A 26551-nucleotide genomic window follows, 5' to 3' on the forward strand; every position below is an offset into this window, starting at 1 on the left:
AAAGCAGCCGCAGCTCCATCCCCATGGACGCAGGTAACGGCGTCTCCGGCCGGGCCCTCCCGGCCGCCCTGCGCGGCGCTCGGCCGCGGTCTCATGCCCTCTCTGTCCCCAGAACACGTGGAGCTGGTGAAGAGGACGATGGCCAGCGTGAAGCTTCCCAGCCTGGGCATCCCCGCCTGGGCCAGCCAGATCTCGGAGGACCAGTGGAAGGACGTGGTGCAGCGCACGCTGCAAGCCCGTCAGAGCCTCGGTGGCCCCAGGCCCGAGTGGAAGTGAGGGCCAAGCTGCGGCGTGGGGGCTGCTAACCCCAGCCCTCCCTCCGCCGCGCAGGCGAGGCAAGCGCCCGCTGCCTCGGAGCCGGGTGGTGACGGGACTTGCCGGCACTGACCTTCCAGTTTCTCCCACCGACATTGTCCGACTTCCCTTCCTGCTCCTCTTTCCTGGTTCTGGCTGGTGCGTAAGTCACTGTGATGTCCTTGTGTTGGCTTCCTCTGCCTCCGAGGAGCCCGACCGGTTTCCATACCTGTGTGCGTGTGGAGGGAGGGGGCTTGGCCGGCTTTGCCCAGATTCCCTTGGGACGAACACTGGATTTGTCCCTGTGCTGTCAGTGCTGGAGAAGTTCCTCTCCACACTAGGGCCCCTCCTCCCAGGACAGGGGCTGTGTGTTGGAACATCAGAGGTGGAGTCCAACGTGTCTTTCCAAGAGATCGGTTTTATTTAGTTCTGTACATACAGGGACATCTGTACAAAATCCAACACTTTCAACTATGTAATGCTCTACTGAAAATAAAGTACACCATATGTACATATGAACTGTAAGCAGCTTAATACTTGTGTCCAGGGGGTGAATGCAGTAGTTAATTTTGCTTGTTCCCTCGGGAGGAGGGAGCTAGGTGAAGTGGAAGAGGCAGCTCCAGTTCTGTCCATTTGGCTGATGTGGGGAAAGGCATAGGCAGAAATGAGCAGCACTAATGCTAGAAACCAAGTGTTGAGCAAGGGGCAGCTGTAGCGTGGCAGACGCGGGTCTGCGTATGAGCCGTACGTGTGGCAGAGGGGGTGAACGCACTCCCCGCTTTCTCACATGGTCCCCTTCTTAGATGTCCAGGACACTGGAATGAATAGGCAGCAAACTAATGGCAATGTGAAGGTACTAAGCATAAGTTCCCTGACCCTGAACAAGACACACAAAGCTATGAGAACATCGAAGCCGTACAGCACGCAGTCGTGATGCGTTACAGTCCTGCCCCTGCACGTGGCACAACCCCGGCAGCATTCCTCTGGCCACGCTCGGGGACTGCCGGCAGAGACAGACCATCTGCAGGACCGCGACAGCCTCTGTGCACCAGAAGTCTCTCTTCCTTCAGCAGGCAGAACAGCCTGCAGCAGGGAAAGGCAGCCACCGCCTAGCAGCACGCAGGCTCGAGTGAGGGCACACGCATGCCGTAGCACTCTAAAAATGAGGTGGCGGCTTATAACACAGCACTCAAGCGGACAAGTTGGAAAGCCTGTACTGCAACGGGAAGAAACATCCTCCCCAGCCAGAGCCCTGCTGCGGGTGGCGCTCGGCCGTCCTCGTCTCCGCTGTGCCCCGAGACGCCTGCTGCTCCTGTGCATCGTCCGGCATCGCCCAGTGCACGTCTACATGCTGTGCAGGCGTGAGGTAATTGATTGGCAGCTGACCATGAGTTTGGACTAACGTTCAAAATAAGCAATAACCTCCCTGAGGTGTTTCGTAAGTCTTCTGATGAACTGGCCCACCGCATGAAGTGGAGGGGAGGCGGGGTCCTGCGTGACTGTGGGTGATCTCGCACATACTCACGTTTGCCAGCTGCTCCTAAGAGATGGTGGCATGCCTATTGAGGGCCGAACTGAAAGAGCTAAACAGGGCAGGGGGTACAGGATACACAGGGGAAAAACAGCTTAGTTTGGGTTGGAGGAAAGATGTGCTGCACACCAGCAGTAAGATTAGAGGGGATGAACCTCTGACCTGGGAATGGTTTACTGGTGAGGACAAGCAGATACACCAGGACCTTCTGCAACATCCCATGATGTTGCAAAGCAGTGTCAGACTAGCACCGACCCCGTAAGCTCCCTGCGCTACTGCAAACCCACTTAAGCTTATGTATCAAGAAAGCAAGCGCAGCAGGTAAGAAGCAAGGAAGACTCCCTTTTCTATCACGAGCCAGCCTCTCTAAGGTGGCACCTTGGCCTGGCACTGAATCTGCACCACAAAAGGTATGGGAGAAAGCTGGATCACAGTAGCACTCAAGTGCTGCGCAACCCCCTGGGCTATCAGCAAGTGCGCTCTAAATGCTAAATTAGCACAAGTCCCTGATGCACCGTATGATAACTAACAAGGGCCTCAGGCCACAGCAGGTGCCAAAGTAACAGGGCGAGGCGAACTTTGCTCAGAGCACCCACGGAAGCAATTCAGCAGTAGCACCTAGCTGTTGATCATAAAGAGGAGACAACTGAACACTCAGAAACTCAGCTTGGCCCCATAACGTGTATCCATTGCTTCCACTAGTTTGCAGAAATAACTTTAGCAGCACAAGCTTCCTAGAAACCCTGGCCACTGCAGAGCTAAGGATGGGATACAGCAACAAAGGGAGAGCTGCAGGAGTATTTTAATTGAGCAGGTAGAGGAAGAAAGCAGAAGTCAGTGGCTGACACCTGCTACAAAGCGGGAAGTTAATTCTGGGCCCACGATTAACCCAAGACATCGGGATGGAGACAAGTCAGCACGGACCAACACAAACAGCTGAAGGAATTCACTTTCCCACAAGAGAGCTTCTAAGGATGCTCTAAAGGGAGGGCTGCAATAGTATGTAGTGCTTGCACCCAGCTTTACTGGGGGTGGCGAAGCACTGAACCCCCACTCCACTGACAGGGGAACAGAACAAGGGGCTTGAAGCAAAAGAAAGGTGGAAGCAAACATCTCCTCTGCTGTACGTGAGACCCTCCAGCTGCGGAGCTGCACCCCAAGGCAGGGCGGAGAGGCAGCAGAGCCCCCACAAACTCTGCCACACGCTCCTGCCCCGAGCTCAGCCTCACCTCTGACCGCCGCAGGGCTTGGCTGCGCAGGCAGCACGGGGGCAGGCAAGGCAGAGATGGGCACTCGGGGCTTACAGCTGAGCCACGCGCGGCAGTCTCTGGCCAACACAGAGCCTGTGTTGCAGGGCAGCCAAGGCTCTGGCTCCCAGGCAGAGTAAGAACCAGGCGGCAGCTGGAAATGAAGTGACTCCTGCCTGGGCTGATACAATCGCAGGTCAGGCAGGCTCCCTTCACGCACGCACATCCAAGGTGGAAAAGCAGGAGGAAGGAGGAAAAGCAGGAGGACATGACAGTGGTGAGATACAAGTTATAACGTAAAACCAGATCTACCCTGGAGGGGTGCAGATGGAGTGGAGGACAGGCACAGCTCACCATGTTCATTCCTTATTTATACATGAGAACTGAGTGCATTTCCGTAACCCCTGGGGGAAAGGGATGGGGCAGAGCTTCCTGGGCCAGCTCCTGAGCCCGTCAGAGAGCCTCCTGGCTTGAGGTGAGAAACTCTTCTGCTCTCTTGTGGGCCTCCAGGGCTTTTATAGTGTAGACGTCCTGAGGAAGCTCAGATTTCCGGCGCAGCAAAACTTTCTCCTTCTTAATGTCTTTCAGCATCTACAGACAAACCAAAAGAGTCAGGGATCAGCGGCAAACGCCTTCACCCCTCCAGCCTCCCCATTCTCTGACTCCAACCACTCTAGGATACGCTGGGTGACACCGCAGCATGCTGTACAACCGGCTGAGAGCCAAACACAGACCAAAAGGACACAGAAAAGTCCCACTTGCACTTTTTCCAGAGTGTGAAGGTTAGATAAACTCCACTCTTCAGACTACAGGTTGATCTCTAATGACCAGGGACAAGAGTAGGGGCATTTACCCTCAGAACACTTGGAAAGTGCCAGTTCCGGCTGCTGGACCCTGGACTGACTATGCTGATGTCCTGGCTGGTCTGAGAGTAATTGTGGAAGGACCCTAGTCACCTACGCACCTGCACAGCCTCCGTCTCTACCGTTTTCTTCAGTAGCTGTATATCCTCCGCAGTTGGGGTCTCCGTTTCCATACAGCAGACAGGAGGCAATGGTGGAGGTGCGTAATACATGGGGTACTGCAGACAACACAGACAGCTGGAGAGTCAGCACGCCATCCAACACCAAGCCTTCCCCCCCAGCATCCTAACACAGCACAGCACACTTCTTCCAGCTGCCCTCTCTGGCACCCGCAAAGGTAGCAGTAGGTACACAGACAGGAAGGGAACATCTTCTACCCATTCCTACCTGTGCCCTCTGAGCCACAGCACACTGCACGTACAGCTGCAGCTGAGAGAGGAGTTCATAAACACGTACATGCTCTCTATAAGGCATTACTTAGAGGTCAGTGCTACAGAGGGCCAGGCTGGTAAAACACTTCTAGCACCCCCAGGACGCTGGGTTTTGGGAGGGACAGACCACCGCTGCAGCTGTGTGCACAGGACTGAGATCAGGTGCTAGAGCCTGCTCTCATGAGCAGAGGAAGCAGGTCAAGACCCCCAGCACATTCTTGTCTCATTCATCCTAGGTCCTGCTGTTACCCACCTGGGGGTTCAGCCGGGCCAGCTCCTCTATTTTCTGCCACATTTCTTCTCGTTCCTTCATCCTGAACCTTCCCCTGCAGAGAGAGAGAGAGCGAGCACAAGTGTGAACTCCTGGGGAAAGTGCAGCTTTCACTCACAGGAAGAAAAAAGCAAGAGACAGCAGAAAAGTGCAGGCGAGGGGAAGAGCTGCTCTGTCCTTCAGAGACCCCTAATTCTATCTACTGGTGAGATGTGGCGAGAAGAGGGGACACACTGCAGCTAGCAGGAGGTAGGCAGGCACACTCCTCGCCCACCTCAGAGCACAGGGTGGCAGCAGTGGGCTGCACAGGTACTTTTTCCCTGGCTTTGTGCTGCAGGAGTGGACCAGAGCGACTGGTTTCTGGAGTAAAGCAATGACACCAGTTTGGATGTCAAACACACGTTTTCCTGGTGCCCCACAGATGCAGAGGGACAAACTGCCATTCCCAACAGAGCTGGGGCTCAACTGTCCACAGTTCCCTCTCTCTCTGGCCATAACACACCAAAGAGCTGCCCAAACCCCCAGACACAGCTCTTGAACTTGGCACAGGTTTTGGCACAGACCTTAAGTGACCGTTCAACTGGGCCACCTGTAAATCCCAGGGCAGTGAACGTTCCCTGCAAACAGAGGTGAGCATCCACCATTCCTTGTTATTCTCTTCTACATTTTAAACATCTGCACTAAAATCTCTGCTTTATTTCTGATTTTAACTAACTATCTGGCTTTCATCTCAGCTACTAATCTCTCTAGAGCCCTATCTATCCCTGCTAAAGAAGTTCTTATACTCTGTAATCACCTCACACTCTTGAAATATATGTAAGAAAGTAGGCTAAAAATGAGAATGAAGTTGCCAAGCATTCAAGCAGCAGACTACTCCATCAGAGAACATAGGGTCAAAAAAATGCCAAAAAAACAAACCCCAAATGAATAACCCACACCTCATTTTCTGACAGAGCTCTGGAGATCTCTGCAGGGGACTGGGACCAGGAGTTAGCACTGATCTTCCCTAGCTCTTTCCCGCCTCATCCCCAATTTCTCCAGAATCCTTTTCAATGTCTGGTAAACAGAAACATACGTATTAACTCCAATCTTGCCACTGGAAATGTAGACCAATATGTCTGTCCACAAAGGCCCTCACATCATGAAGGCCACTGCCCCTCCAAAGCAATGTCCACTTTGCCGGTATCGTGTCTACCGCCGTGCCACGTAAGGGTGTAACAAAGCTCATTTTCTTTGGCCAGACTACATCACATTACAGGTCTGGTACACAGTGAGCCAAGGGCACTCATCCAGTCATTCAGCTCCATGTATCTCTAGCACCAGTTCTTTCCTTTCAGATCACCAAAGCAGTCCGAATAGCATCAGGGAAGCCCTCCATTCCTCATCGCACTTTGAGATCCACCAGTTTACCCATCATGTGCTCAGCTGATATTGCAAAAGACCACCTTGCAAAGAGAATACTCAGTCTTACTAAGAACAACGCTTCTAAAAGTCTGAAAGCTTTACACCTGTGATCACTCTTTTCAGTCAAACAAGTATTTCCAAAGAATGAAACAAAGTTTCGTCTTTATTTTGATGCCACATTGACTTAACTCTAGTATTACAGCTGCCCAACATCCCTCTATAGGGGAAGCTTCCTCCCAACCTCATCAATCAGCCTGGCTTTACCTCCTACACTAGGACATTTCCATCGCAGTTTATCTGAAAGTGTCACTCGTTTATGTGAGTCTTTGGAAAATCCTACCTTTCTAAACAGCAATGTCTCACAGGACAGCACTGAGTCTATGAGAGCGGCCCCCCAGCCCTGCTTTCTAGGTGGTGCGTACCTCATCAGCTCCCTTCATTCCTGACCCCGTTACTCGCAGTATGAGAAAGCCACTGGCAGGACATTTTGAAAAGAAGAGCTATATTGGGAGGTACCTTCTCCTTCCCGCTGCTGTGGCCTACGCCGAAGGAAGCAAGGTAGCTGCTACCAGAGAGATGTCAGGTGTCAGGGTGGCCCCAGGGCATGCTGACACCACACTCCTTGAAAGGCAGCGTTCAAGGCCCTCGCGCTTTTACAGAAGGGCACGTACAGGACAAGACACTACCTATCTGCCCCAATCTCCCCACTGTCTTCTGAAGGGTTCTGATAATTCAAACAGGTTCAAGATCTCTGGGGAGATTAGTAAGGCACAGTCAATCCATCTGCACTGAACAGTAGAGAGCCTCCTCACATGTCCCGGGGAGAGTCTGTCCCTCCATGACCAGCCTTGGCTGCAGCTGCACAGCCAGGGGTGCAGCGGTGACAGGCCTGAGCTGGCATGTCACTTGTAGGCATGGTAACTAATTAAAAACATGGCTAAGACTTTTCTGAGCAGGCCTCTCAACATCTGGTTGCAGCCTAATTGTGTACCTACAAGCTCTCTCCTTTTCACTGTTTCACATTTACTGGCTTTGTTCACACGTGCACGTCCTATTTCCTAGTTCATAGCACAAGGTCTCCAGCAGCTCACTGGGAAAACACTTCACAGGTGTTTTGTTGGTTTTTTTTTTTCCTTTTTCTGTCTACGCTAAAGAAGCCTCAGCGCTTCAAACTCGTCAGTCTCACTGAATGAGGCTGAGGTCCTGTGGAAAAAGCAAGGCATCGCACAGTTAAAGGTCAATCCTGCATTACAGTGATCCAGCCAGCATTCCCACAGGCAGCCTTCAGCACGCTGCTTTACTCCGGAGACACTCGACATCACAGCCTCCCAGGGTTTTATAAGAAAAAAAAAAGTACTATTTCTACTCGGTTTAAGTCTCTGTGTTTGAAAGGAAAATGGCAGTTGTCTGCAATGCCACATTACTGTCCACCCGCAGGCATGGCCTGCAGTCAGCTCTGCCAGGGAGGCAGCAGAAATGAGCTGCAGATGCAGCATGTCTTGTCCACTGAAAGGGAGGCAACGGGACCTGCTGCTCACCACAACAGGTCGCAGCACTCTGTGGAAAGAAGAGCAGGTATGGGAAGTGCAGGAATGGCACCCCAAACGCCGAGGCAGACTCCTCAGCTACGAAATGGTCTCGTTCCACCAGGGAGACACCACTAAACAACACTTTCTCCTGCCACATGCTTTTTTTTGTTAGAAAAACATGCTTTTTCTAACCCCATTCATTCCAGCAATGACTTCTTCTATTACACTCCAGGACATGTAGCCACAGTGTTAAGCGCACATGGATTTGCTCATATTTCTTGGATATTTTAAAGATATGGAGGGAAAAGATGACATTTTCACAATGGACTTCAGCAAAGAACTCAGGCATACTGCTCTAGTAAACCCAGGTTTCTAATCCATCTTCCCAAGTGCATGCTTTTTCTCCCCACCATTGTCCTACGTCCTGTCCAGTCCCAGGCCCCTTGCCCAACAAACCCCAATCTTCTCCTCCTCTAACTGGTTCCTTTTACCTATCCTATTCCTACTATCCATTGACATTAAGAATAACACTACCACCACGACCACCACCACCCCCCAACCTGGCTCTTCACTGTACCTCTGCCCAAAGTTTCTACCTCCTTTCTACCTCCTTGTCCAGACAAGTTGCTATTCCCCCCCAGCCTGCTGTCCTACCCCATTCCCTTCTGCCACCGATTTCCCTTTCTAGTTGTTTCCCAGCCTGCCCCTACAGACTTTTCACAACGTTCTCTCCCAGCTCCAGCATCCCTTCAGAGGGGAAACCTTTTCACACTTCTCAAGCCAGGAACAGCTGCTAATGATGTGCCAGCAGAGTTGAGCCTTCTTGTTTTCGCCCAGAAAGGCCTCCTTAAGCTGGGTCCCTGTGGCAGGGAAATCCCGCTTAGCTGAGGAATTGTATCATGCTCACCATAGGTAAACTCATCTCGGATTCAGCTGCTAAAAGACACTTTTACATCCCGCCCACCAAGCTTTCAACTGACATTTTACCAAATTTGGTTATCTAGGACAGCAAAAGGTATATCCTTTATAAAAACCCAACACAAGGTTTTCTGAAGCATAATTATGCAGAGAGGCACTAGAGGGAAAAAAACCATCTTAACATGAGCAGAAAAGAGTGCAGCTCTACCCATCCATTTCTTGGACAGCTCTGAGCTGCTTTTTGACCTTTTCCAGAACAATCCTCCATCAGCCACACACCAATGCTGAGAACAGTCACTCTCAGCAGGTCAGCATGGGTAGAAGCTAAACAGGTAGAAAAAGGTCCTGATGGAAACACCAGGTGGATCTCATAGTAAATGTGCTGTCACTGTGACTTAAAATATACGTGCAGATATTTGCGGGCTTCACAAATGCCCTAGAATGGGAAAAAAAAAAAATCTTGCTAGCTCCCAATTTAGATGTTAACAAAACCTTAATTTCTCCATATGCAGGTTACCCATCCCCAAGCTCTGATTCATATCTCAACTTTGTTATTTATTGCTATTTCACAAAATAAGTGCATGTATCCCAGAGCTCCCCACTGCCAGCAAGGGTTAGCCCTGCTCTCCCCACTGCCACCCCTGCGGCAGCCCTGGCTCATCCAGGAATGAGAAGCACTATTTTATGTCACTAAGTCAGCAGAAAACAGACACAGAAAAAAAAAAAGTTTCCTTCTAGCTTACTGAACTGACTCAGCTCACCAAGACAAGTCATACAAGCACCAAAACCAGCACAAGGAAGCAGAAAAAGCGGAGTTTTTTCCTCTTTACAGCATCATGGCACAAGTACTTGCTGAGCTCAGATTTCATGTCCACCATTTGCTCTTTGAAATTCCAGGTATTATTCCATCTTTATTATTGGAAAATTGAAAGCGTCCTGTGGCATGAAAGATGTATTATGCCCACCGCAGCAAAGCTCTTCAGAAAAGTCTTTCTAAAGCAGGATTCCACTGGCATCACTACGACATATACAAACTGGTAAATGTCGTGTTTTTCCAAGGCAGAGCATAAGCGTCTCTGCAAAGCTGAGTATCCTCTACATTGCAATTTATTTCCTCATGACCCAGCAAACTCTGTCATTCTTTTCCAAGCTACCGCTTCAGCAGAACTGAAAGGATTTTTATCAGGGCACACATTTTACCTCTTCTCATCCCTACACATAGTTATTGCTGAGGAATCCTACTTTTTGACAAAACGATTTGCACCACCTTTCCATTTCCCCTCCGCCTACTGGCATCTGCCATCTGTTACTGTACCCCAAGGAGACTCCAGGATGAGCTCAAGTTACTTGGCAAGAACCTCTTACTCACTTCTGCTTCTCTGCCTTGTATTGCTGCGTGCAGTCATCAAAAAGCTTTTGGTTCATCTCCATGAACAGCTTCAGTGCATTGTAGATCAGCCCATGGATTGTCCTGCAAAGAAATGAGGAAAGAAGAACAAGTCATGGTGGTATCCTACAGGTTCTCAGCCCTGAGTTAGCACCACCAGCACAGACAAGAGCTAACAGCAGCAGCAATCCATATACTACAGCAATGTGACAAAAGATTTTCACACAGTCCCAGCTCTCAGCATGGAAACAAACACAGCAGAGACTATCGCACAGGGAGAAAGAGACGGAGAATAAAGAGAAGACCACTGGGACAGGTCTGCTCTACTGTGGTCAGACTAATGAAGGCAAAAATATGCATTCACACATTTAATTATTGTAGTTAGAAGCTGGAAAGGACGGAGCTAGGGACCTGCTCAGGGCTGTTCTCAAGGGGGCTTTACCTAATCTAGCTTTAGTGCCTTTTTAGTTCACCTCGCATATACACAATGACTTTTTTGGGCTGCTCAGTCATGAGCTTTGTCACTGAGCTGCCCAAAACAGACATTCAGCAGCCCTGTAGAGATGGGAACCAGCACAAAGAATAGCCGACTTTGTGTCAGCAATTTATGGATAGGTTGCACTGTGTGTGAGCTCTCTCTGGGACAAGGACTCTCCTGGGGAATAAAAACAAGTATTGAAGCTGTCTCTGAAATACCTGACCCAGAGGCAAAAGATGAGAGACTCAGCAGATTGAGCTCTGTGCCTTGCCAGCTCTACAGATGGAATGAGGAAGAGAGCTACAGCCCTACTGGACTTAAGCAGGCTGTCTGACAAAGTGTTGGAGTAGGCGAGCTATGGGAAGAAAGAGGAGAATCTGGTACTCAACCTGCCCTGAGAAGATGCGGCTAGTGCTAAAACAAAGACAAGGAGAAATAAGAGGAAAACACCTTCAGGACTTCTTCTGCCATAGCACTGGGAAGGAGACAGGAAGAAAAGACAGAAACAGCAGAACCATGAATCTTGACTGGTACAAGAAGGAGACAGAACTGATGAAGGCTTTCAGACAAGAACGTAAAGTCCTTTTCTGAACTCTGATCAGGAGGGGCGGTAACACTGAGTGAGAGTTTGTCTGCATGCATCTGTCTGCACGCACACATGCATATGTGCACACACATCATACATGTGTGTGCATGCATGTATGTGCCCGTCTGCACATGTGTGCGTATCTGGGTGTTTGTGTGCGTTCATGTCTGCGTGTCTGTGTCTACCCCAGTCTTTAGAGCACCCTTGACTGTTCCACCTCACAACCCTGTCTTTGCTACCACAGTATACTCCTAAGCTCTGGACTCACCCAGCCTCCCTAGAATTCATTATTTTGCTTTTTTCCACCCTCTAGAATAGGGGAAGATGACTTTTTTTTGTCTTCCTGTAGTTTTTGCTGGAAGATTTTAGGATCTCGACTGTAGACTGAGTATTTTTGCTAATTCATTAAAAGGAAGTGAGTTTTACAACTTGAATTAACCAGGTAAGGAATCAATTGAAGAAGCAGTTGGAAGAAAGGAAGTTGATGGAGAATGATAAAACAGACTAGTATCAAGGAATCAGACACAGAGGGCAATAATTTGACATGGGATATCTGCCCGGTTAGTTCTGCTTTCTCCGTTCTTCCTGTACTCAAGGAGTCAGGCACTGCATTAGCCAAGGTCTCTGGTCATGGAGGGCATATGGGTGACCATTAGTTAACAAGCAGCCAGAAATTTGCTGGAAAACCTACTGCACACCTCCAAGAGACCGGCAGCATTAGTCATATGCAGGTATCAAACTCCGGGTAGACTCCATGGCCCCAAGGCGGGTCGTTGCAGGCGCCTGACCCATTGCAGAAGCAGGCCACTGTGGTCTGCTGCAGCACTTTTTCATGCTGATATTACTAACAACCCCTCTGGCTCAGCACTTGGTGTCACCGAGCACCATGCATCATTGCACTGTAGTAGCATGCCCCAAGATTGCTAGTAGGTCAAGCCATCCTGCATGCGCAGCAAGTGCCAGGGCATGCAGAAAGACCTACTTGTTCCAGTGACTCTTGGAGTTCTTGTAGAGCGCTGGAAACATGATGGGGAGAATTTTGGCTGCGTTATCGCTGATCAGGCTCATGATATACTCGTTGTTCCAATAGTACAGCGCTCGCTCTGCCACCTGCAGTGGGAGAGAAAGCCACCCTTGGAGAGGATCCTTCCAGTAACACCTGTGGTGCACAGGAAAACTGTGCAGTGCTGAGACCAGAGCCTGTTACCACCCAGCTGAGGAGCAAACGTTTCCCCACAGCGTGGGCAGCAGGGCTGACCTTTGCCAACTTCTACAAGGCCATTCATCCCTGCTGCCCAGCCTTCTTTCCCTTAGCCTCTGCCAGACACTTCTCAGTTTCCTGGGGAAAACCTCACATTCTTGACTAGGCGAGCCTACCATCGATACACTTGATGACTCCAACACCCTTTACACAACACTTGAGGACAGTCATGTCATCCACTCCAGGTCCCAGCTCAGACTAGCTCCAAGCCTCCTTTGTTTCCTCAGACTGTCCTCCATAAAGCTCCATTCCCCCCATTCCTCCCTGGCTTTCCCCACAACAGAGTCTCTCTGGGCTTTGGAGCATGCTTCAGTCACCAGGCCCACAATTCATCCCCCTGATTTAGTAAGGGTGAAAATATGGAAAATCTTGGGGCAGCCATCCTGCTCTAACAAGACAAACAAGTCTAACAAGTTTCCAAGATTCAACCACAATTCTTCATATTTAACCACAAATCTAAACAATGCAGATCACCAGGCTAATTTCTGCATTTAGCGCTAGCTTGAGAATGATTTAAAAACCTAGGAAGAGAGACATCCAGTCTCAGTTTTATATTTCAGATGATGGAGAACTCACTATATCCCCTTAACGTATTGTTCCACATGAGTAAACGAAGTGAAAGTCACCTCATGTTCACTTACCTAGCTTTGGCTTCCAGCTATTAGATCTTGTTAAGCCTTTGTCTGCTAGATTAACACACAATCTACTCAGAGAAAACTCTCCCCCACCATAGTGTTCAGACTTAACAAGAAGTCAATTCCTATTTTTGCTCTCAGACAAGCTGCAGACACAGAGACTGTTCAGCCTGACTGTATGGGATACCTTTGGGGTTAATTTTCTTAGGCTGTAAAGTATTTGCACCTTCTCCAGGTTTTTCAGTCTTGTTTTTCAAAGAGTTGGCAGCAGATGAGGGCTGCTATCAAGCACAGGATGCCTCTCCTCCAGCCTTTACTGTGCTTTGTTCAAGCTCTTTAGTTCCCTATGGTAGCTCCTTCCACGCCCAAAGGTCATGTTAGTCCTTTGGTTCCCATCACCGCACCAGTAATCCACGACCAGCTGGTTTCCATCAGGCTCCCCCAGCCCCCTCCAGGAAACAGTGATCTTTTACATACACACGTGACCTAGATTGACCTCATTTTTGGCTTGTAAACACATGACTTTGTACCTCTCTGTACCAAAACACAGACTGAAGCCAGTCTGCCTCACTGTGCAGTCACACTCACTCTGGGGGAGGGCTATTGTCACTATTTAACACCCCACCCATACCTGGGTCAGCCATGTGTTTCACCAGCAAGCTATCTTCTTCCTGGGCACTCTTCATGGCAACCTAAACCAGTGAGCCAAGAACACCTGCTAGGAGCTACTAGCAGGTCCTACCACCCTGGACATTTTAAACCTTAAGACTACCAGCCACAGAGATTGTTTTAGCCTGGTACTGCAGCCAGCTTCCCTCAGGGAACAAGGAAGCAGCAGACTGTAGCACTTTTTCAGTATACCTCACTCTTTACTACCTACACCAGAATAATGCGAAGTACCTTCTCTGCACACTGTCTCTTTGGCTGGCCTCCCTCCAAAACTGCAGCCAGCTTGGTTTTACTGCAACAGGGTGACACTGGATGGATCTCCTCTACGTTTGCTAGCCAAAACAGGAAGTGGCAGTGCACCTCTGCTCCAGCTCTAGCCTGCTGCAATACATGGTGCCGAACAGCACAGTGCAGCAGGAGGGGCTCCACCGATCCGCTTTGTTTTCCCTTTGGATGAGCTTGCTCTGTGGTTGTGGTGAGGATTCTCACTGCCTCCCACCACATGTCACCCCAATACTCACCCTGGTCACACCTCCATGTGCCACTGATCCACAAAGACAAGCCCAAAAGCTGTGGTGTCACCCTCACATGCCAAGTGGGTTACAAGCCAGTGCCCCACCCCTCCCTGAGCTGCAACCCACCTGGAAGTGTGGGCTGGAGACACACTTGGCCAACTGCCTGAACAAGGGCTCCATAACTTTCACAAACTCAGATGGCTCAATCACGTCCAGGATTTCCTCCAGCTCATTTAAAAACATCACCTCCTTGGGACTGTGAGTTTTCGGCCAGAACTTCAGCAAGCCCACAATCACCTGAGTGGGGAGGGTACAGAGACAGTGTTAGAGGCTGAAAGTTAACACCAGCTATGAAATAAATTTTTAAGGGTCTGGTCACAACAGCAGAGGGGATGATGTAACAGAAGATACTTTCTAAGAAAGTCAAGGTGGATTACCAGGGAAGAAAGAAGAGAAAAGCCCAAACTCTGCCAAGTTACACGCAAGACAGCAGCACTGCCCAGGCTGCTACGATTCTGTACTACAAGCACAAAGCTTAGAACCACTTTTTTCCCCAAACACAGCTTAACATGGAAGGCTCAAACCAGAGTGGGCAGTGGCTGCCAGATGGTGCAGAGCAACTATGGAAGATCAACTAATAAAATTGGAAATGCTATGGAGATCACTGAGGAATCATTATTCAATACACCGCAGAGCTTGAACACTGGGGAGCACCCAACAAACAATGCAATGGACGGGTTTGGGACAAGGAAAAGGAAGTACCATTTCACACAAAAGTAATTGGATTACGGAGCTCATTCTTGCAAGACTTTGTGGAGACTCAAAGTCCAAACAGACTCCAGAAGGGAGTAGACAAGTTTATAGAGGTTACACCTAATGGTGATAATTAAATATGACAATGCAGATGCAACTTCTGGCTGAGTAAACTATTGCTGTAAGCAATACTGGAAGAATATACTAGGGGAAGGGCTATATCCCACTTGATTTTATTTATTTATTTTTAATATTGCTTCCTTCCCTACCCATCTGCTTCTAGACATGGTCAAAGGCAGGATCTAAGATCCTGCAGACCTTCACTCTGTTGGAGCCATTGGTACAGCATTTACAGAAACGCTAACTCTGTGGACACTAGATTCACACACAACTGGTGGTAGGAGTTGCTCTTTCAAACTGTGTACTTCAGCAACCTGATCCTGAAGCCAGCACTCGAGAGGAAGTTCATGGCAGTGGAGGGACAGTACTGGGCAATGCAACAGCAAGATTAGAAACATCTGAGCATTGTTTCCACCAACACAAGGCTTGAGAAGCCAACAGTTTAGTATCCTCAGTGTTTGTCATTACTCAGGTCTGCCATTCAGGCAAGAGTTAGCTTCAGTGACTCAGACGTAATTTCTCCTACAGCTAAGGTGGTGCGAGGTGTGTCGAGTCTGTCTTTGCTATTACTGAGCACATCTGAGGTCTTGCTCACCTGGCAGTCATTCAGACTGCTGTTAATGCAAGAGCTACCATGTCAAGCCTTGCTGAGCAAGCTTCTGGGATGCCCACTCTGAGCGAGTATGGACCTAGTGAGTGACCTGGCCTCCTTCCAGCACTGGTGGCAACATCTCCTAGTGCATTCAGAGCCTTGCTGATGCACAAGCCCTGTAATTCTTCAAGACTTCAATAACCCCAGTCATCTCAGGAGTCTATTCAAAACCTTCACAAGCAGCATGCTTCAACAGGACACAATCTGTGGCCATACAGCCTTGGTATGTCTGGTTGAGACCCAACGCAACATCCACTGAAGGTAATGAAAGTGGGTCATCCCACTGCTTTCCACAAGCACCAAACCAGACCTGGGTCTCTAATCCAGGGGCCACTAACCCATTACCCAGGAAGCAGTGATGAGCTATGGAGCTTTACTATTTGAATAAGCTGCAAAATGAATCCTGGAAATATTGACAGATTTCTATTTCTTTCTTCTCCCTCACCCTACAGTAAGTGCTTTGGCAGGAGGCTGTTCGGCTGGATGTCAGCCACAGGAAGTACTCAGCATGATCAGGAAGCTACTTTACGCAGTTTGTTTCGGAGCAGGCTTTTGGGAACACAGGAAATGGAGGACCCACATTTCAAGGAAAAGCTGGGAGGTCTGTTTCAGCACTGCCGGTGTCAGAGCTGAGGAGCCAGAAAGCTGATAACAGCTGACCAGCTTCCACTGAGCACAGTCAGGCTCACCACGAATGCACACATTTCAGCCAGAGAACAGAACGACCTCAGCTAGCGTTACTCACTAAAATGCTCACACTTTCTGGTGCTCCCTGCTACAGTGACACAAGCACGCGTTCTTTGGCCATCTGCTGTTTTGAGGCTGTGAAGCTCAGCTCTGTAGAAGACATTTCCTGGCCTGCAGTGGGTGGAGAAACACTCGTCTCCTGCTTGCGCCCTCTGCCAAGCCGGCATATAGCCTGGTTAACACTGCAGGTCTGCGCAGCCAGTAACTGGAATATGTGAGGTCCCCATCTACACTGCTCATACATTTTAGAACCTGCTGTTTCCCAGCACTGCATCCTGAAGGCAAATGCGTCTACAATGTGACTTAACACTATGGAGGTAGGAAACTGATGCTAGAGCAGGAAGAAACAGTGGCTTGCCTAAGTAGACCTTTGTGTCTCAGGTTCCTAACCTCATCCCCATGGTTTTTCAGCCAACTCCAGCAGTCTGGAGTGAACTCTTACTATTTCAGGGCCCCCACGAGCTCATGCTGGTTCCATCAGATATCAGATGGCCACATGTTTTGTGTCTGCCGCATCTGCCAATAGCTAAAAGCTCTGCCCTGAAAGGACAGCTTTGTATAGTTTTCCTTCTGCTACACCAAGATCTGAAGCACAAAGGAAGACTATAGCCCACCTTCCTGAAGCTTTCAGGAGAGACTGCTAAAGGCTTGCACATGACTAGCACAGGGTACCAGGCCAAACCCAGTAAACAATCCAGTTGACTCACAGACTCTTTAGCCTTTTTTCACCCTTGCTGTACTCTAAGGAAGCCGTGAAGTTTTTGGGACTTGACTGACACACAGACATTAAGCAAGGTTACTCACTGGCTCTGTCAAGCTGCTGTCTTTCTCCAAGAACTGTACAACACAGTACGCCAACTGTAGGAAAGAAAACATGGCAAGATTAGAGCTTCCTCAAGTGTACCTGAGATTAGAGTGTCACCACCACATCACCTTAGGCTGAAAGTCACATTATGCCCTCCACAGCGTGTGTGATGAGCAGACAGTTGCAGCTCCAAACAAATCCAGTTCTTCTGATGGCAAGTGAAGGCTCTAAGACCAAGCAGGCAGGGCCTGAGCTCAGGAAATTCGTGATAAAAGATAAAACTTGAGCCATCTAGAGTAGTCCACAGCTAATACATTCAAATGCAAACACAGCTGCACACACGGGAAGGAACAAACCTGACTGTCACAAAGCCCTGCCCCATAAAAACAAGGCCGGAGAACAGACATCACTGCTCAGTACCCATACTTTTTCACTTCCTAGCCTGGGTCCTGATCTTCTCTACTCTTCCATTATGTATTCTAAATGGCAAGAAATTAATCTCTATACCAGCCTAGCAACCCAGCACACTGATTTCTCCACATATCTCAGCAGTGACTAACAGCTGACACACCACACACACAGGCTGATGACTGCAGCTCGGAATTTTACCTCTCAGCAGGGCCCCAATATTTCACAAACTTCCAGCACAGAAAGGCAAAGCAGGCCACAAGGAAATGGCAGGATACCCTCCTATTAGCCAGTGGCAAAAAGCACACATGTATACATACAGGCCCAGGCACCGCAATGCTGAGACAAACCACCACAGTAAGGGACTAGTGCAGAGCCCAAAACATCTCACAGCAGGAACTTTGTACAACACAGTGATCCAGCCCAGTGAATAGCTATAAGCAAGCCTGAACAACGGCTTTTGCAAGAATCACATTCTGCCCTGGGAACTTGAAGCACTTCTCACCTGCGGGTGGTAGACACTGAGAGACTTGACCTTGTGCAGTGGTAACAAGACTCTGATGAGGAACATCTTGTGCTCTTCCTTCAGAGGCAAAGCAAACCCGTTGATTATGCTGAGAGGAAACAAGAGTCTCGTTAACATCTTTACCCAGCAGAAACACAGTATCTCTCACCTCAAAAGAATCAGTGGTTTGGCCTAGCTCTCATTAGTCACTTGAGAAAGCACCCACCAGAAGAAGTGTGGTCACTGGGGCCCGACCTGCATACCATGCTCAGCGAGAGTGTTCCCTCAGCAGGCACAGCAGGGAAATGCCCCTGATGGGGCCTGGGCTCTGCCAGGCCTGTCCTGCGCCAGGCTGAGCCCACACACACTTAAGCAGAACCTCTGGGGAAGGCCAGCACAGAGGCAGCCCAGTCCTTGAGGCTTCTACTTTACAGACCAGGAGGATGGCAGCGTAAGAGAGGGCTGCAAACAGAAAGGCAGTTGAAGCCATGGAGAAGGCTGCTCACTGCTAAGGCTTCTCAGGGCTGTGAGGAACTCTTCTCTTTTACTGCCTGCTGAGGCAAGACAGCAAGTGTGACTGGACTCAAACTCAAAAGAACAGGAGACAAATCTGGGGAGGAGAAGGCTACCACTGCATTTATCAGCAGGCTGGAGAGTACTTTCACTGTGTGCTTCATCAGACTGAGATCGTCTGGAAGAGGTGGCTGCTGCAAGAAGTGCTGAAGGAAGGCACTGCCAGCTCATGCAGCACGCTGAGCTGGGAGGTCTCACTCACTATGGGCTCTCTGGGACTTCCAAAAGTGCCCTCACCTTCCCAGGATCTCCAGCAGCTCTGCAATCCCATTGTGGTGCTCTGTTTCATAGATGAACCTAAAGAGAACAGAAGAATGAGAGGTCATTGCCAAATGCTGGATACAGTGTGATAAGCAAAAGGAAGGAAAACACTGGAGATGGGGAGTTTCCTAGCAAATAACAGAACTCCAAGATGACAGGGCAAGGTGTAAGAGATAGAAGCAAATAAATTCATGGCCCCCAGATCAGCTAAAGCTCACACGCCCCAACGTTTGCTATGTGCGCTGAAGAGAGCACTATCACAACCTCACTGCTCTTAAGCACAGGTAGGTTATCCCTAGCAAAGTAGTGTGACATAACTGAGTTACTTAGCTAATCACAGTCTGGATCAGAGAGAATCACAGCCTAGTGCCCCAAATTTATCTCACTGGATTGTCCCACTCACTCACTAGGCCAATGTCACTAAGAAACATCTCACCTGTAAAATATATTGTTGATCTGCCGCCTCACATATGCTCGCAGACCCAGGAACTTCCCGTAGATCCTGTGCAGAATAGTCTTTAGGAAGTCTCGTTCTCTGGGGTCTTCACTGTCAAAGAGATCCAGCAGCTGTGGGGAGAGAAATTCAGTCAGTGTCTGCATACTGCCCATCTGGACAAAGCTACCAGCAACACTGGGCACGGCTACTGCTTGGCAAAAGGGGCTCTTTCAGTTGAGTGATGCCTTCAGCACCCTGAGCGCAGTGGTTGCTTCCCTGAAACATGCAGCCTCCTAGTCACAAGCTGGAACCATCAGCACTTCTTTCTTTCTTTCTTTCATCTTCAGAAGCTTAGTGATGGCTTGCACACTCTACAAAGCTGCATGTCCCTGGATTTCCCCTGCAAGGCCCCCAGTGCCCCTCTCCACCTGTACAATGAGTGATGAGTTCCAGGGACTACAGCTCACACACGCTCTTGCCCTGCACAGAGAATTCTGGCTACTCATTCAAGACTAAACAAAGGAAAAAAGAAACCCCACATCATCAAGCACCTGCCGACAAAGCTGGACTGTTTGCACAACACCTTGACCAAAATCTGCTGCATGTCCTTCAGAAAGGTGGTGCACAGTGGCAGGGGCAACAATTACTTACAGATAGTACAAACTTCTGGTCAATGTATTTCTTGGCTACGTTTGGTTGAAAGTCAGGCGATTCCAGGAACCGGAGGAAGAACTCATACACCAGCTATGGGGGCAGAAGGAGAGATCACTTAGAAATCCCCCCCATCCTCTCACCAGAGTTTACTTCAGATTTTAAATGTTTTCCTTCTCCTTAAGGATTTGGGGAAATGCTGGGAAGCCTGAACAGGAGCACAGAAAACACAGGAACCTGTGTTTCCCCACCCAGTGGGATCAACTCTGCTGCCCTTGCTCTGATGGGCAGGGGGCCGGTGGCACATAACTGCCCAAGTCTGCATGAGATCTCATCACCTCAGGTCCCGCCAAAGACAACAGACAACTCAGATGAAGACACTAGGCCTGGGAAGCTCTTCTCCCACGTTCAGCCCATGTCTCTATAGAGAACAGAAACCTTCAGAGGAGATGGCAAAGGCTCAGGCTTCATTGGAAGCCTTTGAGACACACCAAGGAAGAACAGAAAAGCAGAGAAATGAAACGGACCCCAGGAAAGCATGCTATGTCCTCTGCCTCCTGAGGACTGACTCCAGATTGGCTTGGCCCCGCTAAGCCATGCGAACTGCATGCTGTGTCCCACTTGGACAACAAAGGACAGCTTGCTTTAAGAAGGCTGTCAGTGCTGAAACAGCAACTTCTGGTCCTGCTGTCCTCCTAAGGGATGAGTCCATTCCAGGGCTGACCCTGCCTAGCGCTTCTGAGGGGCCACTAGGCCAAACAAGAGCACTGTATCCCAAAGGTCTGACTATGGAGTTGAAGGAGCTATGGGGCCACCCATCCACAGGTAGGGCCCAGCTGCAAAGGACAACAGCACAGAAAAAACTCAGGTGATGACCAGAAAACTCAGCACACACTTGCCACAAATCCATGCTGGCTGCTGCTGACTTAACCCTGAGAAACAAATGCTTCCTAGCATTCATAGCACTCTGGTGCTGAGGACACGCCATTTCTATCGATGCTCATATCCCTATGTCAACTGCAGCAGTGAGAAGTGATTAACCACTGCTGCAGAACTGCACCTTATTTCCTCTCTGTATTTTCTGCTTCATTCTGCAGTGCCTGGCTCTTGTTCTGCCTTTGTCAGCTTGACAACACGTCCCTGTGCAAGTGCCTAGGGAGACGCCCATAGGCTTACCTCCTGACTTCTACTGCTGAGCTCTGCTAAACCATGCTCACTGTTGCTTTCATAACCCTTTTCACCTAGTTTGTCTTAAAGTCTATTTCCCAGGACACGCAGCCTAATGAAAAGATCCTTGGCTCCCTTCCACTCTTCCTCCCCTCCAGTTCCCCATCTTTTCTGGTCAAACGTTTGCTCCCAGTTAACGCAACTGAATTACATCCAGCATACAGGAGACACCTTAGCAGGTGCCAGCACAGGCTTTGCTTTGGCATGAAGGTCCTCTTCCTCCATGTGCCTCCCAGGGAGCTGGGCAAGGAGAGGAGCACTGAAGCAGACAGGGGTGATGTCTCCAATGCTGCTGAAGCCCAGAGGATGAGGGCTCTTGAGTCTTCAGGAGGGACATTAACCCTGCTGGGAATTGCTTCTTACATAGGCAATATGGCACAACTCCCTCACTCCCAGTAAAGTGTTCACTCCCAGCCTACCTCAGGGCCACATGGGACTACAGCCATCTGCAGGTGAATGTTGCACACAGCCATCAGCCTGTTTCCAGGACACCCCTGATGCCTGCATTGCCTGTAAGCCACCTCTGACCCATGGGTGGCAGGCCTGGTCTCTCCCCGTCCCCACACCAGCAACCCTCACAGGCTGGGGAAGCAGCCAGCGGCAGGGCTGGCAGGCTCCAGCACTACAAGGACTCTCAACTTCCTGGAGATAAATTCACCAGATCTATATGGGTCTATATGGTTTTATATAGCTCTCCTCCTCACCTGAAGGTGCGGCCAGGCAGCCTCTAATGTAGGCTCATCTTCCTCAGGGTCAAACTCTGCGCCTGTGGGATTGGATGATGGCGGAAGTGTCCGGAAGAGGTTCACTGAAAACTGAGGTGAGTGAAAAGGTGCATGAATGACATCCCTGAACCTCACGATGGTCCTCCCCGTAGCAAATCCTTCACTGCAGAGCAACACATTGTGATTTGCCATAGCTGTGCCCACAAACAGATCCCTCCCTAGAGGCTGTAGGGCCTGCATATGAACTCCACAAGCGCAGTCTGTGCCAGAGACAAAAGCTTCCACCTCTCCCTACACCAGGCACTGTCACGCCCCCCCTTCTTCTCTTTCTGGGGGTGGGCAGGTAATAAGGAATGAGTAGGACTGGGGTCACACTCTTGTCTGACAAATCCCTATCCCCTCCTCCCCTCCATGCTTCTGAACAGTCCCTATTTCTTTGGCACACAAGCATGTACTGGCCCCATGCCCTACCATGATAACAGCTTCAGGATAGATGGCTTCAGTGACAACGTCACGGTTGTGTGTGATGTATTCCACCATCTCGTTGAGACCTGCTCGCTTCACCTCCTTGAACTTCAGGTCACTGAGGGGATCAGAGATGAAGTCAAAAAGCACACAGCACTGCCGCAGCTTCTGGATGAAAAGCTCTTCTCGTTCATGTGGAGGAGCATCTGTCAGAGAAAGCAGGGACATCTCTCCTTGGAGATAGGCAGAACATCCTCCTGGCTTGCCCAGGTATCAGTGTGGTTTGCTCCCTGTCCTGCATCCCCCCTCCCCCATCACAGTCCCCCTTGAGCTGGTGGGAGAAGAGGGAGAGGCAGTGTTATCCCTGCTATGGAGATGGGACAGCGGAGGCAGAGGGATTGCAAGGCCTCTGGAGCAACTATCCCATAAGGTGATTTCAAGCATGGTAGTGGTTTCTGAACTGATAAGCATTGATCCCTCCCAGTACAAGGTACACTGGAAAAGGAACTCACTTAACTAGCTCCCATCACAGACCAGTGACACCCACGCCCTGCACCCCACAGTCACAAAGGGAGATGGGTAGAGCACGCTGTCGGCTAACCCTCCTCCCAGAGAGCAGCCCAGAAGAGAGGGGCCAAGGTGGCAGAGACCCTATATTAACAGCATTCTCTTTTTGATATGTTGCCACTGTAAACTATGCATTGCCAAGGCCAATCAGGCAAACTCACCTCTTGCTTGCAGAACAACTGCTGAGCTGCAAGGCAGTCGCCCTTCCTAAAAGGTCTGCCTGTTTCTGTGAGCAATGTCAGCAACAGGTCTGGCTGAGTGACTGCTGAAAATGCTTTCTCCTTGTCTGCACTTAAGTCATGTTTAATTGCACCATTATGTAGACTAACTGCTAATGCTGGGTAATTGCCCTAATGTGGACAAGTTCAATAGCACTACCATAATTTGCAATGGAAACACAAGGAGGAGGAGGAGCAGGAGGCCTGGACCTCTCCCAGGAACCGGTGGCTGTAGGAACCAAAGGCATTCTGCACCAAGGTCTCTGCACTTCACCACCTTCCTACACAACCTGCTGAAGAATCTGAGGCAATCCTAAGTACATATAAGCAGGAGGGTTTAAATCAGTTCAAATGGGAAGGTAAGTACTGAAGTTAGCATTGAGTATCCTCCTTTTCTTTTAGGCTATCCATCAATTCTCAACCTGCTGCCAAGCCAAGCACCTTTCCCAGAGCCATCCCTGCTGCACTGCTGGCAGAAGGTTAGCAGGACACTGCCAGCGTTGCTTTGGGAAGAGCCCTTACACCACCACACTCTGCCTGGAGAAGGCACAGCTTGTCATGCCGGTCACCCCCACCCCACAGCTTCTTTACCTTTAAGGGCTGGGAGCTTTTGCAGTTCCCGGTTTTTGCTCAGATTGAAGCGAGAAGAGCTGTGCCGGCGCTCCTTCTTCACAATCTGGGGTCCCCCCGAGTACTTAATCTTATTCAGCTGGGTTGGTGGGGGAGCACTGTTACTGGGCCGCTTATTTGAAGTTTGCTGCTGCTGCTGCTGCTGTGGCTGCTGCTGAGGCTGCTGGGCCTGATGAGGGAGAAGAGAGTAAAACAACTCATAAGCTTTTACCTACAAGCCTCACAAGCAACCAGATACCATCAGCATCTTCTTGGACTGAAGAAACTGGGCACGTTTTCCACTGTTGCACTTGCAATTCAGTGCATCTCACCCACTCCTGCAGGGCTCTAGACCCGTTGGTTGCATTTGCAGCATTATCAGCACAGTGAACATCAGTTTTACTCATATCTGCGAGGTACCACAAAGACACCAGAGCCTCTCGGCATACCAGCTGCTAGGGATATGGAAAGCAAAGCCACGTCTTGCAACAAATTACATGAGTTTGTTGACACAAAAAAGTAGAAATAAGAACTTTCCACGGCCCAAACAGAAATCTCAGTGTGTCGCTGCCTCCTATTACAGTACTCTGTACAACATACAGCAAACAAGTTTTGAAAACTAGCAAGTTGCTTCCTTATCCTTGTGCAGGGAACCACCTGGGAAAAAGCAAAGCAGCGCATAGTACAGAACAGACATGATGGCCTTGGAAAGGCAATAGTGAAGACCACTAAAATCATTGCTGCATCCATAGACCAGGAGCTGCTAGTCTACAAACCACATAGGCCGTACCCAAACCTTAGGTCCCAGGCTGTGGGCGTTCCCAACCCATCCTGGCTGCTCCCTCCATCTCCGCCTTGTCTCAGCCTCACTGCTGTCTGGACTTCTCCTGTCAATTTTAGCCACACAAACTCTTTGCCGGCACTCTCCTCCAGCAGACATCCTCTCCACTACATGCTTGTTAAGCAGCACTTACAGAGGCACTTTCTTATTTTTAGCAGGTGACCAGAAATTCAAGCCAGTGTTTGCTCAGCTCAGCTCTGGTCTGACATTGCTGAAGCTCTGCTGGTTCAAGTCCTACTCGGGCCATAATGGCTCAATAACTGACCCTTTAACACCACACTGACCCAACTCATGGAAAACTTAATATGGAAGAGGGCAACATCCCGCCAGTAAGCCTATAGCAGAGGGCTCAGCTGGAGACAGCACTCAGCCTACTCTGGCTCTGCTGCGTGAGCCCAGCAACGCTCCCTTCCTCAGCTCTGCCACCTCCCTTCCCACTGGCACATGAAGCCAAGGAGCTGCAGGGTGAACCTGTTTAGGACACAACAGGGATAGCGCAATAGATGGGGAGCAGAGGTGGATGAAATCCTTGGATGGCACCCCGTCATTCCCCTATAAACTCCCAGCTGCCACATACAGCATAGCAGTTTAAACACACACCTCCCCAGAACACCGACCAGCAGGATTTTGAGGGAAAGCACCAGCAGTGCATAAGCTCATCAGAGCTCTCCTCCAAATGAGATATGGCCAGTCTCTTCCTGTGAGGAGCAGCTGAGCTGCAGCTTACCCTGCACAGTCCTTACCCTGAACTGAGTCCTGATGGTTTCCAAAGAGGTGCAGCACAGCACCACAATGCAAGAGCAAGAGTTACTGCACCCACAGCGCAGGGGGAGGCAGCAAGGTAGGAATAGGGAAAGCTGCCTACAAGGAGACACTGCTCTACAGATTAGGATCTGTAGAGCAAGTGCAAAGACTCCCTGTGAAAAACAGCGCCCAACACGAAACACCAGTTGTTTTGTCAAGCCATTACTTTGAACCAGAAATCAGAAATATTTTGGTTCTGGTCTGGCTCTGCTTGAAGGAAATCTTAAGTGGTTCTGTTTCAAGCTCAGCTCCAAGCCAAGGTGGGGGGAGACAACAAGATTTGAACTCTCTTCAGTTTAGATTTGATGATTCCTTTAATGGAGCAGCATTATCCCACGATGAGAGGAGGGAGCAAGATGAGCTTGTGATGCAAACAGCTGTGTCTGCCAAACCACAGGCCCAGACTACAAATTGGAGGCAACTTATCCTGAACAGTGGTCTCTCCTCAGTTAAGTCAGGCTGAATCCTTGCTGGCAACCTTCCAAGAGTGAGAAGTTCATTCCTCACCCTGAATATTTGGGTATTAGGGCAGCATAAGCCACTCAGATGTTGTCCAGACGCTTTTGGTAAGGCTAGTCCTCTACTCTGCATCACTCGCCTTCCACAGGGAAGAAGGGCAAAATCTGAATGCTGAGCCACCGCGGAGAGAAGATGGTACAAAGAAAAACAAAAGATGCATCGGCGGCCTCACAGGTAACACTGGGGAAAGGAGGACACATGGGTCCTCCTAGCTGACTGCCTGTGCACTCCCCACCCACCCAGAAATGCCACAGGCAAATGTTCTGAGCATGGTGTGTGTACCCCATGCTAACAGGCTGCGACCACACTGCCTTCATCAGGGGTCTGGAAAAGTCCTTGCCACCAGCTTCTACAGTCTTCAACAGATAGCATGAAGAGAGACAAAACACAGCTTCACATTTAGCTGCTAGTTATTTAAGAAACAGACATACACATGCAAAAATCACACAACCGAGCTTGCTGGAGAAAATCCAATGATGGGGGAGGTCAGATATGCTCTTACGCTGCAGTGCTCAGAGGGTTTTAGGATGGATTGATTCTATATGGACTTTCTGGCATCAACCTGAATACTTGCTTTCAGAAGGTGCTTCCTGTGGTAGGCCTGCTGTCCTTCTGCCTTCAACACCTCCTACCTTGGCCACATGAA

General features: G+C 49.7%; 1 protein-coding gene and 1 long non-coding RNA gene across 2 annotated transcripts; one reads left to right on the forward strand and one right to left on the reverse strand.

Moving 5' to 3' along the window:
- LOC103923100 lies at positions 1–813 on the forward strand. The gene is made up of 2 exons (XR_663919.1): positions 1–33; positions 113–813. It is a non-coding gene; the product is annotated as an uncharacterized LOC103923100 (long non-coding RNA).
- Positions 694–22564, reverse strand: PPP2R5D (protein phosphatase 2, regulatory subunit B', delta). The gene is made up of 13 exons (XM_009331350.1): positions 22354–22564; positions 21862–21972; positions 19931–20023; positions 19280–19410; positions 18820–18879; positions 18010–18118; positions 17096–17149; positions 14146–14316; positions 11922–12049; positions 9858–9959; positions 4620–4692; positions 4037–4153; positions 694–3663 (listed from the first exon to the last, which is right to left on the reverse strand). The coding sequence occupies exons 1-13, from the start codon at positions 22420–22422 to the stop codon at positions 3526–3528; spliced, it is 1356 nt and encodes a 451-aa protein (XP_009329625.1). The 5' UTR covers positions 22423–22564; the 3' UTR covers positions 694–3525.
- Between the last annotated feature and the right edge of the window lie 3987 nt (positions 22565–26551).

The sequence above is a fragment of the Pygoscelis adeliae genome, unplaced genomic scaffold (genome assembly GCF_000699105.1).
Source record: "Pygoscelis adeliae isolate BGI_AS28 unplaced genomic scaffold, ASM69910v1 Scaffold259, whole genome shotgun sequence".
Lineage (NCBI taxonomy): Eukaryota > Metazoa > Chordata > Aves > Sphenisciformes > Spheniscidae > Pygoscelis > Pygoscelis adeliae.